The sequence below is a fragment of the Leucoraja erinacea genome, chromosome 2 (genome assembly GCF_028641065.1).
Source record: "Leucoraja erinacea ecotype New England chromosome 2, Leri_hhj_1, whole genome shotgun sequence".
NCBI lineage: Eukaryota > Metazoa > Chordata > Chondrichthyes > Rajiformes > Rajidae > Leucoraja > Leucoraja erinaceus.
In genome coordinates, this window is record NC_073378.1 from 133,715,468 (window position 1) to 133,730,886 (window position 15,419).

A 15,419-nucleotide genomic window follows, 5' to 3' on the forward strand; every position below is an offset into this window, starting at 1 on the left:
TGCGGATACACAGTAGAATCTGGGGGGAGTTGCTGAGAAAGTGGGGAGGCTAATATTGGGATGAATGTAGAATTGGTGTAAATCTATGTTTTTTATGGTTGGCACGGACTCAGCGGGCTGAAGTGAGTTTGCAGACCTCAGCAGACTCAAGGTTGTGAGAACTGGGTGGGAAATTAAAAGTAAAGCCCCTGTCCCACTTAGGAGACCTAAACAGCAACCTCTGGTGACCTTGCCCGCCACCCAAGGTTTCCATGAGGTCACCAGAGGTTTTGGTCACTCTCCCTGATGGTTGAAAGTGGTCTCCGCATAGTCGAGGCTTCATCTAGGTTGTTGCTATTTTTTCATCATGATTAAAACCGGCCTCGACTATAAATAGGTTGCCGTTATAAAAATCGATATTTTTTTAGTCGCAGGTCTAGTCGAAGCCGGTTTTCTTCATAGTGGAGGAAGGTTTTCAACATGTGAGTGGGAGGTGGTAGGAGGTTGCAATTCACCTCAATCTTGGTTTTTATTTTTTGGGTGGCGGGCAAGGTCACCAGAGGTTGCAGTTTAGGTCTCCCAAGTGGGACAGGGGCTTTACGGTCATGGAGACATGCCGCACAGGAACAGGCCCTTTGTCCCAACACCTCCGTGCCGACCCATCTATGCTAAGCCCATCTGCCCACATTTGACCCAAATCCCTCTGAACCTTCTCTATTCATGTACTTGTTCGAAAGCAATTTAAATGTTGTTATAATACCTGCCTCAACTACTTTCCTGGCAGCTCATTCCATATATCCACTAACATCTGTGGAAAGTTACCCCTTTAGGTTCCTCTTAAATCTTGCCCGTCTCATCTTAAATCTATGTCCTCTAGTTCTTGATTACCCTACTCTGGGAAAAGAATACTCCGTCCATTCACCCTATTCGTTAAGCCTTCACCCTCCTGTGCTCCAAAGGATGAAGTGCTTAGCCTGCACAACCTCTTCCTCTAACTCAGGCCCTCAAAGCCCTGGCAAGTCTTGTACATTTTCTCTGCACTCTTTCCAGTTTAATGGCATCTTCCATGGAGAGGCGAGTTTTTCCAGGTCGCCTCCACCGTGGCCTAACATCAAGGATCGGCGCGGCCTTTCCCGGAGACATGCCCGGGGCTTCAGCGGCGGGCGCAGCGTGGACTCTCGTTGTGGAGCGGGTGAGCCCTCGCTGGGGCTCGCTGGAGGGGAGCGCTCCGTTTCGCTGGCCCGGGGCTGCCGGCAACCTGAAGCCCCGGTCTGCAGAGCTCCAGCTGGTGCGGCGTCTACAGCCCGGGATCCCTCGTGGGGGACACGGGGGAAGAAGAAGCCATCACTGCCGGCCCGCGGCCAACTTCTACCACGGGTCCGGCATGGACTCACCATCACCCCTGGAGGGGAGCTTCGACCGCCGGCCTTGCAGTCTACGGTGCTTCTGGCTGCGGCGGAGTCTTTAAATCTCGACCGATCGGCCTACAACATCTTAAAGCCGCGGTCTCCGGTGAGGAAGAGCCGATCCTGGATTGACTCTGGACTCTGTCCATGGGGGGGGAAATGGAGGAGGACTGGCCAAATTATGTGCCTTCCACCAGTGATGAATGCTGTGGTGGATGTTTGTGTTACAGTTTTATTGTGGTTGTGTGTTCTTTATTATTGTATCGCTGCTGACAACCCAAATTTCCACCGACCCTGGTTGTGTGGCAATAAACTATATCTAATCTAATCTTTTCCTATAGCAGGGTGACCAAAAACCGGACCCAATACTCCAAGTGTGGCCTTGCCAAAGTCTTGTACAACTGAAGCATAAGTTGTAAATTCTCTACTTAGTTCCCTGACTGATGGCGGCCAGCATGCCGAAAATCTTCTTTACCACCCTATCCTTCATGAGTCAAAAGATCAGGAGCAGTCTCGAGGATGTGCATGGCATATGCTTGCTCCTGTTTATCATGCTTTAAGTTCTGTAGGCTGTTGCTTTAGTTTTGTGGATATACCATTGACAGAGATGTTTCATGTGGAAGATTGGTTTCCAATCCAGAGAGCCCCTTGTTCAGATGTGTTGAGTTACTTAGGAGTCTAGTGAGACCACATTTACAATATGGTGCACAATGTCTATTCTCAATATTGACGGAAGGATGTATTTGTGATGGAAGGAGTTCATCAGATTGATTTCTGGAATGGCAGGGTAGGTCAGGTGGTGACTCAAGTGGTGAAGAAAGTGTTTGGCATGTTTGCCTTCGTTGGGAAGGATAGTAAGTACAAACATTGGGACATTATGATGCTGTTGCACGTCGTTTGTGAGACCACACTTGAACAACAGTGCTCTCGCACTCCAAACTCACCATTCCTGGAATTAGTCTAGTGAATCTTTGCTGCACTCTCTGTATCTGCCAGGAAAGCTGTTTTTCTCTGGAGTCACCTATCACTTTCCAGCTCTGCCCCCACCCATCCTCACCACCTCTCTATAGTGGCTACACCCTCCCTCGAGGGATTAAAGGTTTTGACCCAAAATGACAACCGTCTACTTCCCTCCACAGATGCTGCCTGATTCACTGAGTTCTTCCTGTAACTTTCACTTTGCTCCTGCTATGTTTCATTTGGTTAAGAGACTAACATTACACACTAACACTTGCGGTTTTGGACAGAGCTGTTGTCAAACCAAGCTTAAGAACACACACCACCAGATGAAGAAACAGTTTCTTCCCCATTGTTATCAGACTACTGAATGGTCCATCCATAAGCGAGGGTGTAGTCCTTCTCCTTCTTCTTCTTCTTCTTGCGTATGTCGTGCACAGACTAAAGTTGTAGGACAACTTGTTCTATTTGATTGTGCACGCCAGGTTGATTGCATTCGTCGAAACAGGAGGACCACATGAGGGTTGCAATCTTCCACCTCAGGTGTAATCCTGATCTCCCGACCTACCTCACTGCAAACCTTGTATTTTATTTTACCTGCGTTTTCTCTGTAACTATAACACTAACACTATACCCTGCACTCTGGTATTTTAATCTCTGTACTACCTCTTGTACTCGTGTATGATATGATTTGACTGGATTGCATGCAAACATGTCTTTTCACCGTATCTTGGTGCACGTGACAGTAATAAACAAACATGAATTCCAATCCTAATTCCAGGAACGTATCCTCCTCTCAGGAGAAACTCCGAATACACAGTATTTGATTTTCAATCTTGCTGATATTCACTGAATTAGTACATTTGATTTGAGCTCAAGGATTGACACAAAAAGCTGGAGTAAAGCCCCTGTTCCATTGTACGAGTTCATTCAAGACCTCTCCCGAGTTTTAAAAAAAACCGAACTCGTGATAAGCATGTAGAATGTACTTAGCGGGTATGTCGGAGCTAGGGGACGTCTCTTAGCGGCTCGTAACGCTAACAGCAGGTACTCGGGAAACGGGGTACGCTCGGGAAGACTCGTGAAGATTTTTCAACATGTTGAAAAATGCAACATGTTGAAAAATGTCCACGAGAGCCCCGAGAATCTACGAGCGGCCATTACCGTAAATCTCCGAGTTCGAATCAGGGGAAACTCGGGAGAACTCTTGAATGAACCCGTACAGTGGGACAGGGCGTTAACTCAGCAGGACAGGCAGTATCTCTGGAGAGAAGGAATGTGTTGTGTTTATGGTGTCTCGACCTGAAACGTCACCCATTCCTTATCTCAACGTTTCTTTGGTTCAAACCAGCACCTGTAGTGCCTTCATGCACATTTTGATTTGAGCTCTATTGGTTCTAGAGACCATTTTCCAGAGCCAAATAGCCACCAGCCTCAACTTCATTCCCCAACTCTAGCCTTCTTCCAAATACTACTCAGAAGAACACAGATAACACTGCGAAACTTCTGTAATAGAAATTGAACCTGCAACCTGTGAATCTATTCAGTCAAGCCTGCCCCTTTTCAAAAAGATGCAGCATAACTGACTGAATACTAAAATATTTTATTTTAAATATCAGAGATGAAAGTTTCACTTGTCTCCACCCATTTCTGTCACCACCAGATCAAATCAGTTTCTGTCACCGGGGATTGCCAGATTGGAAAATATTCTTGACACTGTGTGTATTTCTGGTCACCCAGCTATAGGAAGGTCATCATTGTTGGAATGGGTACAGAAGAGATTCACCAGGATGGTACCTGGCGAGCCTAAGTTATAGGGAGATGTTGGGATGTCTTTCTTTCTTGTGTTGCGAGTGGGAAACCTTGTTGGTCATGAGGGGCATGGATAAAGAGAATGCTCAGTCTTTGTCCCACAGTAGAAGATTCTAAAACTAGAAAGTAGAGGCTTTAGGCAAGGAGAGATTTAAGAGGGACTTCAGAGACAACTTGTCACTCAGATAGGGTAGTGCGTATCTTTAACCAGCTGAGTGAGAAAGCTATAGAAGTGGACACCATTACAACTTTCAAAAGATATTTGGATGGATGTATGGATATGGAGGGCAATGTGCCAATTGCAGACAAATGGGACTAGCCCAGTATACCAATTTGGTCAGCATGGACAAAAAGGGCCAAAGGGCCTGTTTCAGTGGTGCAGAGCTCTATTACTCAATAGTGCATGCCAGGTAGCCACAGATATGGTCCAATTCCCAGAAATCTGGAAGAACCCACTGTGGAATATGTAGATTCTGCCTCAGCTGCCATGCAGAGTGCGATTCTGCCAAAGTGAATATCTACATGGCTATCTCAGTTAATGGCTTTAAAAAAAAATGTTCACTGATTTTTTTTTCGTTGACTGAATCAAACTCAACCGAATGATGTCACAAACAAACTGGCTGCATCGCTCATTTTCTGAGGTGTCATAAAGGGTTTATGTATGATAACCCGGGCGTAGGACCCTTCACTTTAACACTCTGGTCAAGTCCCCCAACAGCTAAGCAAAGCATCAGCCAGGGGAGGAGGAAATTATGGATAGAAACTCTGCAGCATGTCCAATCGAGGGCCGTGGAGGTGAGTGTATGAAACTGCTTGTTCTGCCTGTTAACCAAGCAAACTATTTACGCAATTTCAAAGTGGTCTCTGAGATCTCATACTCAATTCCCTGCGTTGCTCATTTCCCTGCCTTTAAAAACCATTTAAAAATCTGTCTCTTTCATCATGCCTTCAAATTCTTGGTGGGTTCCTTGTATTTTTGAGTAAGGCATATGGGGGGTGATCTTGGATTTAAGGATGTGACTTACCGTAGGAGCGAATATGGAAGCCTTGCTACAACTGTACTATTTCAATTCTACTCACACTTCAATGATTCAATGGTGAATCATTTAATCTATTGTTTCATTGTGAATTTGTCTCAGTTAAAATCCTTCAATGAGAGGTTATTACTACACCAGCATTTATGAATATCTCTGGTCAAGCCTCTGGAGTTAATTTCATTCTTGCAGAGCAAAAGCCATGAGTAAAATCTGAAAACTGTATCTTGTTGTCACACACATTGTACAAGCTGACTAAGTCAAGATGTGACAGATTAATGGGCTACATCATATACCCCTCCCCTCCCCCCCCCCCCCCCCCCCCCCCCCCTATTATTTGGTAGCTGATTTTCATATGCTGATGGCCACACCAAGCAAGCATTATTAGCCTTGAATGGGTGCAATGCAACTCATAAGCTTTGTTGGGGATAGGCTGTATCTGCTCTACACTGGATTCTTCTGAACTAAATTAGCGTTAGGAACCAAGTTAAATTTATGGATCTGATAGCCAATATGTTCCAGGTCCTGATTTGAAGGGTGGAGGTAATAGTTACCATATTCTAAATATTCCATTGATTCTCCAGTGGTTCCCACCAGATTGGGAGAAAATATAACTCCATCATAATTTGGGAAGGATAGCTGGCATTTTCTCATTCACAGCCTGTCGACACCCCGTTAGCCTCTCTATAGCAATGTTACAAAATTTTGAGATTTTAAAAATCAAGCCTGCAATTTATCCCATCACATAAAGCATAAAAAGAAGTTTAATTTGACACATAATTCACTTTTATATCTGCAGTATTAAAAAAAGTTATGGTCATTTTCATACTCTGAAATTAGCATCTTGTTCTCTTTTGCTTTTCCATTGACTTAAAAGCTGTGATCGAGGACAGTCAAAAGCCCATAACTTTCTCAAAAATTAAGAGAACTGAATGAAATTTTCACTTATTTTAGATTGAAGCATTCTGAAACAAATATAAAACAATCTTACTTGGATGACCTGAAATTACATATAATTAGTTAGTTATCTAATTGTAGTTAATTACAAAATTCAATTACTTGATCTAAACATCTATGAATTTCTTAAGAAAAGATTAACATTTTTAAATAGCCTAAGTGTCCAAATAACATTCACACAAGAATTCACAATATAACATGATTTTTAAATCTCATTGTCATGCATTTATAGGCCAAATGGAAGGAATCTAGTGTTTAATTCCTGTAAATTAATGGCCATTTAAATCATCTTGCGAGTGAGATTTTGTGGAACGCGATCGATTGGAACGTTGTGGTTGCGGTGATTTTAAACCCCATATCGGCAGGAAAAACACTGCCGGTTCGTATATTTACATTATCATATTTTCGCCGATGAAATTTTGATTAAAATAATCCTAAGAAGCAAGTTTATATGTAAAATAAACAAACATACCTGATGTTTTGTCCTGTACGTGAGATCCGTCCCGTTGTCGGCGTTGATGGCATTAGAAGTCGCTTTTTATTTTACTCCAGCACTTCAAATTGTCCCGCGGTTTGTTTTTTTTTAAATTCCGAGAACGGCAGTCGGAACAAATTTTCAGCATCAGGTAGAAGCCCGAGAAAATATATCTCGGACAGGCTGGAGAAAACAGCATTTTAATCCGCTCCCCCCCCCAAAAGGCGCCAAAGTCGTGCACACGGCCAGTGGCAGAACTGCAGCGCCGCTGAAGGTAAGTTTTGTAACATACCTACTCTCTACATCCATTTCGAGACACATTTTGAAATTCTCTACCCGAAGAACTGTGGAGGACTTGATTATAACACAGACATAGAGTCAAACAGCATGGAATCAACCACATCAGCCCAACTTGTCCAATGCCGACCAAGATGCCCAAGCTAAGCTAATCCTGAGGGCGTGCAGCATAGGTTGATGCCCGGGATGGTGGGACTGTCATATGTTGATAGAATGGAGCGGCTGGGCTTGTATACTCTGGAATTTAGAAGGATGAGAGGTTATCTTATTGAAACATATAAGATTATTAAGGGCTTGGACACGCAACTAGAACCACACATAATATTCTAAGTGCAGCCTAACCAAAATGTCATAAAGCTGCAGAAACAAAGAACTGCAGATGCTGTTCTTTGCAAAAAGACACAATGTGCTGGAGTGTCTCTGTCAGGCAGTATCTCTGGAGAACATGGATAAGGTGACATTTCGGACCAAGATGTCACCTATCCATGTCCTCCAGATATTCTGCCTGACTTGCTGAGTTACTCCAGCACTGTTGCCTTTCATAGAGCTGCAGCATGACGTCCTGACTGTTATACTCAATGCTCCAAACATGCATCAGTAGGTTCACAACTGTGGAACCCCTAATGGGTCAAAGGGGGAAGGTGTAATGGAGATGTGCAAGGAAAATTATTTTAAACAGGTAATGGTGGGTACCAGAAATGCACTGCTGGTAGAAGCAGATATGATTGTGGAATTAAAGAGGGTTTTAGATAGATACATGGATATGCAGAAGTAAATGATATGCTGGCAGAGAAGATTGGTATAACGCCATCGTGTTCAGCCCAGACATGGGCCTGTTCCTGTCTGTACTGTTCTGTGCAACTACACTATTTATATGGGTGTTCCAGATGAGGTTTTGGTCAATAATGTTTCTTCAAGGATGCATGATAGTGGGGGTTCGGCAGTGGTAATGTCATTGAATGCCAAGCTTAGACTCTCACGGTCATTATTTGCTACTTTTGTTGTGTGTACGTTATTTGCCATTGTCCATGCTTAAGTCTTGCATGCATATGGCATTTTAGTAAGGAATTGTAAATGGAATTGAATATTATGCAATCCCCACTTCTGACCGTATTATGATAAATTAGCTGGAGATAGCTGAATCTTGTCTATGGTCTTGAGGGGGGGGCTCCAGTATTGTTGTCATGCTGTTGGGATGAGCGACCATCTTGCTGTGACTGGGATACAACTCCAAAAATTGGAATTTCCTCTTGATGCCCATTGACCTCAGATTTAAGAATACTTCTATAGTCCACATTTGTATGGATCTACAATTCAGATTGCCTCAGGAATGCAGCCAACATAATCAAGAGCCACTCAAAACCTGCCGTTCCCTCTTCTGCCCTCTTCCATCAAAGAGATGGTACAAAACCGTGAAAGCACATACCACCAGATTCTGGAATAGCTACTTCCTGCTGTTATCAGACTACTGAATGGTCCTCCCATAAGCTTGTACATAGTCTGAAGAAGGGTCTTGACCCAAAACGTCACCCATTCCTTCTATCCAGAAATGCTGCTTGTCCCGCTGAATTACTCCAGCATTTTGCATCTATCTTTGGTGCAAACCAGCATCTGCAGTTCCTTCCTGCACAGCATGTATATAATATGATCTTCTAGCCCACCCCATAGCAGCCTTGCTCTTTATTTTAGCTGCACTTGCTCTGCAACTGAAATGCTGTAACACACTAAATTCTGCACTCGTTAAGTTCTTCCAGATACTACCTGTTATACTGATATATGGCTTATTTATATTCGTGTATGATATGACCAGATAGAATGCATAAATAGCTTTTCACTGTATCTTGATACACGTGACAATAATAAACCAATACCAATAGTGTCAAAGACAATTAAGGGGCTGTCCTGCTGCGGTGACCTAATCCACGAGTTAAGAAGAGGGGGGGGGGAAGAAGAAGAAGGGGGGGGGGGGGGGGGGGAAGAAGGGGGGAAGAAGAATGGGGGGGGGAAGAAGAAGGGGGGGGGGAAGAAGGGGGGGGAGAAGGGGGGGGGGAAAGAAGGGGGGAAAGGGGGGGGGGGGGAAAGAAGGGGGGGGGGGGAAGAAGAAGAAGGGGGGGGGGAAGAAGGGGGGAGAAGAAGAAGGGGGGAAGAAGAAGGGGGGGGGGGGGGAAGAAGGGGGGGAAGAAGGGGGGAGGGGAAGAAGAGGGGGGGAAGAAGAAGGAGGGGGAGAATGGGTGGAGAAGAATGGAAAATAGCGGAAATGTTTTCAACATGCTGAAAAGTTTTCCGCGACCTAGCTGAGGCCGCGAGTATTCGGGAACTTCCCTCGAGCATGAAGGAGAGTTCCAGTGACCTCATAGGACCCCCTAGGACCATGTGTCGACCATGCTGCGAGTTTGAGTCGAGGGCAAACTCTTCTAAACTCACAGATTAGGTCGCCGCAATAGGACAGCCCCTTAACTCTCATCTCAACTCTTCTTGTTTGTGTTCGGAACAACATTGTGATAAAGATTAGCTCAGGACAAATCCCAAATTATGGATTGTTGAACAAGATTTGGCTGATTAAGGACCATTTGATGACAGCACTGTTGACAACACTGCCAATCACTTACTGAAGACTGTGGGAAGAAACTGCTAGTGGAACAGAGTGTTAGGCATTGCCTGTGGCGGGAAATCGACTGCTAATGTTTCAGTTCATGACCCTTCATCTGGCTCCCGAGGGATTGTGAGGAGACTTATTGGGTGTTAATTATCTGGATTGCATAAGACCTGCTTTTTGTGGTCAAGCAAACATGAAGACATATCCAGCTTATCCAACTAATATCCAACACCACATTGCAACTGTACTGGAACAATGGCTAATTCTTGTGCAGCTAATTCTGGAGTGAAGGTCTTCAGGAACACTAGCAGGAAGCTTTCAAGTCCCAGAACCTCTGCTGGCCAATTCCAAAACCCAGAGGAATGCTATTCCAATGTGCTCAATGCCTTCTTTTGATAACACACGGAGTGAATTGAATGGGCTGAGGATAGGCTCCTGTGATGCATTTCTGGCTGAACATAGTTGCAAATTTTCAGCATTATCTTTGAAAGTCATAAAAGCTGGTCCCAACAACAAATTAAGTTGGGAATGTTCCTGGAGTCTAGTGTATGTCAATCTACACGTTAAGTCAAAGGGGAGCAGTTGCATTGTTTTGAAGCTTTCAAATCTCATACAGTATATACAAATGTTAACTGCTCGTGAATAACCTTAATGTCCTGTGGCTACACACATTGGTGGTGGTAAATAGCTTGTTTGCAGTGGAAGGGTGACTGCAATCCTGTGAGGCTTCCGGCCAACTCTAAAACCCTGTGGAATGGGATCCATCACCAGCTGCACCCATGGGGTATCAGGGCAGGGTTCAATCAATGTTGATGTCAAACACTGGTCCCCCTGGATATCTCCTTCTGGAATGCTATCACAAGGATGTATCTAAGACTTGCAGGCTCGAGTTACTTGGAGTGGTTGAATAGGATGGGACTTTTTTTCGTTATACCCTAGGAGGCTGAGGGATGACCTTCTTTTGAGGTACAAGATGATGATGAGGAGCATAGATAAAATTAAAGCTCACATCATTTTTTCCCCATGGATTCTAAAAGTAGAGGGCATTGGCTTAAAGGTAAGATTTAAGAGGGACATCAGGGGCAACCTTTTCACAGAGGGGAAGTCTATATCCGGAATGAGCTGCCCAAGGAAGTTATCGAAGCGGATAAAATTATTACTTTAAAAAGGCAAATAAATTAGATATGAAGGGTATAGGAGGATATGGGATAAATGCAGGTAAATGGGACTAGCCCAGGATGCCAACTATTTTGCATCGATAAGGTAGGCTAAAGGGCCTGTTCCCATGCTGTACAGCTATGACTATGACTTTGATTAAAACATGTTGGCGTGGAATAACAATTAGATAAGTTATACATTAGTTACAATTGCATCCTGCAATGGTCAAACGTGCACACTGAGTCATCTTGCATCAAGTCCCTGTGCATTTCTTGAACACCAAGTGATGAATTAATAATTTCGGAAATCAGTCTAATTCTTGCCAACACCAGTGATCTGAGAAAAAGACCCATCTGCGTGAAGAACTAAGTTACATTACGGTTGAGGCTGAACAGGGAATACCCATGGCACTCCACATAGTACTTGGCAAAATGGGTAGATAACTAAACTTGTTCATTTGAAAAGAGGCCCGAGGGCAGTGTTAAAGATGGAGACACAAGGAACTACAGTTGCTGGTTTATAAGTGCTGGAGTAACTCAACTGGTCAGGTAGCATCTCTGGAGAACATGGATACAAAAACATGGATGGTTAATGATGGAATGTGGAAGTATGGAACTAAGACCCACCGTGGGGTGGGAGATTGCAACCTTCACGTGATCTGCCCTGTTTCATTGAATGCAATCAACCTGGCGTTGCACAATCAAATAAGATCAAATAGAACAAGTTTTCCTGCAACTTTAGGCTGTGCACTCTATATGCAAGAAGAAGAAGATGAGGCACGGTGAGCATGTAGGTCTACAAATGTCCATCACTATAATTCAATGAACCTTCCAGATATGTACAATCTAAGTTCCACATATAATGAATTTACACATTGAATTTTAAGTCACGCAAGTGTTTTCTTTATATATAATCCTTGATCATAGAGTAGTCATGGAGTCATAGTGTACAGTGCAGAAACAGGCCATTTAGGCCTTGTCATCAATGCCAACCATAACGTTTACCTAATAAGTTTGTCAGCATTAGCCTATATCTCTTTACTCCTTTCCTATCCATGTACCTGTGCAAAGACCATTTGCAACTGTACCAGCCTCCACCATTTCATGTGGCAGCTCGTTCCACATATACTCCACCCTTTGTGTGAAAAACCTACCCCTCAGGTTGTTAGATTTCTCTCCTCTCCCCTTAATCTTTGTACTCTAGTTTTAGACTCTCCTACCTAAGGTTAAAAACTATATCTAACCTTCTATTCCCCTCACAATGATATAAGCTCGAGGAGGTCACCCCTCGGACTCCTATATTCCAGTGGAAATAAACACAGCCTTTGGTATTGGTATTGGTATATTATTGTCATGTGTACCTAGATACTTACAGTATGCTTATTCAATCCAGTCTTATAACTGCAGCCCTCCATTCCAGGCAAATCCTGGTGAATCTCTTCAAGTGCGACCTGACCTATCTTTTATACAGCTGCGTAATGATTTCTCTGGCACAAAATCACAACGACACCATCTAATCAGTCCCTGCCTTCCCAAAAGTGAATATATGTCCTGAGAATGTTTTCTCAAGCTTTCCCTCACCTGCCTGTAGTTTCATGGTTTATACCTACTGGCCTTTATAAGGGAACAATATTAGGCTATCCTCCAAAATCCCGCAACCTCACCCATGGCTAACAATGAATCTGAAAACTCAAATAACCACTTCTATGTGTAAGACAAAATAATTGTTTCATCTATTGGGCCCATTGAAACATCTGTTTGGCTTTATTAAGCTACTGCATCATAGAAGGAGGTTTGTTCAGCCCATGGAGTTATGCTGGCTCCCTGTAGAGCAATCCATTCAGACAATCTCCACAGGCTTGCAAGTGCCCACCTAATTTTACTATGACATCAATAATCTGCACATGAGCACATCCTTCCATCCCATTGCCTTCTCCCCATTCCCTCCTCTCTTGTGCCCATCAGCTGTCAGCTAATACTGTAGAAACAGCTTTTCTTGTTCCTCGTCTAAACCTGTCGCAATCATGTGTTGCCAATTTCAGGGCACTCTGGACTTGCATCAATGTACACCAATGAACTTCCTGTTTCATAAGTCTTGAATTTGCTTAGTTAACCAGCTTACTTCTGTGGTACCTTTGTCAGAAGCTTTATTGAAATCCACATGGACAACATCCACTGCATTCACCCCACCAAACTTCTCATCAAAAACATTTGCTTTGTCAAACATGCTAATTTCCGTAGCTGAATATTTTTTCCAAAATCTTACCAGCCAGTAGTTGCTAGGAATATCTTTGCACCTTGTGAGGGTGACAGCAACTAGAGCTGCTGCCTCACAGCTCCAACGACCTGGGTTCAATCCTGACTGCGGGTGATGCCTGTGTTGACTTTTAACATTCTCCCTGTGACCATCTGGGTTCCCGCAGATGATCTGTTCTCCACCAACATCTACAAGATTGGTTGGCAGGTTAATTGGCTTCTGCATACCGTCCCCTGTCTAGGTGGCTGGTAAAATCTGGGGTAAATTGGCAGCAATGTGAGGAGAATGGAATTGGGATCAGTATAGTTAGATGCTTGATGGTCGGCATGGAAAGTGAATTCACACTCTATGATGCTGTTCTTCACCATTTTCCAATACCCCACCTCCTCTCCATATCAAGCGAAGATTGGGCGTTGATAGTCAACCCTTTATCTCCACCCCCTACTTCTGGGACGTAAGCCATCCCAGCAAGGCGGCTTATTAACTATAGAGGCAAATCAAGATTTACAAGGATGTTGGCAGGATTTGAGGACTTGAGCGATAGGGAGGTGTTGGACAGGCGAGGATTTTATTCCTTGGAGACTGAGGGATAGCAAATCAAGAAATAGAGGGTTTATGGCGAGAGAAGGAACAATGAATAAAAACTTGAGCGGGAACTTTTTCACACAGAAGGGTGTTGGGTATATGGAATGTGCTGACAAAGGAATTGAATGGGGTAGATACAATAGCATCAAAATGACATTTGGACAGGTCGGAAGGTTTAGAACGCTATGGTTTAAAAGTGGGCAAATGGGACTAGCTCAGGTGGACATCTTGGTTGGCATTTCATGCAGTATATGACTATGACTTAATTCCATTCAATTTCTTTAACTATTAAATAGTAAATTTACAGAGGTCAAGTTATTAACTATGTCAAATCTGCCTTCACTCCCCTCAAAATTAACCTAGGGGAATAATGTTCCAGCCTTCCCAATTTCTCCCTAAAACCCAGTCCCTCAAGTCCTGGCAAAATCTTCACAAAACTTCTCTGTACTCTTTCCTGCTACATTGGACCCTTCCTATAGCTGGGTAACCAAAACTGAACACAACACAATGAAGGCCAACATGGCAAAAGCCTTTTTCACCAATCTGTCCACATGTGACGCATTTTCAGCAAGATATACTAAAATATTGCTGTAAATGTGTTCTTTAATCACACAAGGCAAACTGAACGGTCCTCCTATAATTAGGCTGCAGTCCTGATCTCCCAACCTACCTCATTGTGGATATTGGCATTTTTCCGTGTAATTGTAATGCTGCAATGCTACAAAACAATATTCTGGTATTTTTCTCTTTGCTCTACTGATTGTACTTGTGTATGCCTTGATTGTGCTAATGTATGGTATTATCTGATTTAAGTGGCTAGCACACAAACAAACGTTTTTCACTGTATCTTGGTACACGTGACAATAATGAACCAATACCAATACCAATATTTCTATTTTCTGTCTACAGCTGCATCGGAGCAAGCGAGCGATAGTTTAGAAAATTGTAAGTTTTGGAATAAACAAATTGTTACATTTCAAGAGCATTTAAAGTTCTGTCTAAGATGGCGTTGAGCATAGTTAGACCTATGATTAAATGCTTCTTGAAGCTTCCCTTTTGATAATCTGCATTATGTCTGCCTGTATATTTGTGGATGGATTTCTCAGAAGTCAAAAAGACATTTGTGTGTAGGTTTTGGGATTGATGTGACTGATTCAAGGAGGAATCATTTCTTGTGTTTTTTTTCTCTAACAAATAGTAGCCAAGGCAGCTGGTTATCAGGTGAGACTCAATGTTGGGAAATGGGAAGTGGCACAATGCAGGAAGCACAGGAAGTGTAGTATATCCTCAAAGCAAAGATTCTTAATAAAGTGAATGTAAGTGGGTTCAAGAGGGGAAAAGTCCATGTTATGCGTTGAACTAAAACTGATGTTTTAGTTCCCAAATTAAAGTGGTAGATCATAGAAACATAGAAAATAGGTGCAGGAGTAGTCCATTCGGCCCTTCGAGCCTACACCGCCATTCGATATGATCATGGCTGATCATCCAACTCAGTATATAAGATCATACTTATCTCCTTCCTAAAAGAACATCCTTTAATTCTGGTTGTCAGGATTAACACTCCTCCCACTGGTGGAAATATCCTCTCCACATCCACTCTATCCAAGCCTTTCATTTAGATCAAGCCAATGGATGCAAGTCATATTTGATAACTGACTGACAAGGTCCATGGATACAGTGACAGACTGTTTTTAGATGCTTCAAGACATGCTGGTAGTGGCCAAATGTGTCTCCAAAGCATGGTCTGGATCCCTACATTGGTTCAAGCTGGATAAGAGCCAAATTTTATCAGAACTTCCACAGCAGGCCAACAACTCTTCAACCCGAGAACTGAAGTCTGTCTGACTGAACGTGAGCAAGAAAGTTTGAAGTTAAATAGACAGTATATTTTGTTTTAGAGGAAAGTG

General features: G+C 43.3%; 1 protein-coding gene across 2 annotated transcripts in view; it reads left to right on the forward strand.

The window, feature by feature from the left end:
- The first annotated feature begins 4,837 nt into the window (after positions 1-4,837).
- LOC129715944 (trichohyalin-like) overlaps positions 4,838-15,419 on the forward strand; it is an 81,146-nt gene continuing 70,564 nt past the window's right edge. The window contains exons 1-2 of one of the 2 annotated variants that reach the window (XM_055665838.1): positions 4,838-4,949; positions 14,422-14,457. In XM_055665838.1, coding sequence (XP_055521813.1) covers positions 4,907-4,949; positions 14,422-14,457 — 79 coding nt within the window. In that variant the 5' untranslated portion in view covers positions 4,838-4,906. The remainder of the gene's footprint in view (positions 4,950-14,421; positions 14,458-15,419) is intronic. The other variant, XM_055665842.1, reaches the window with a different exon arrangement.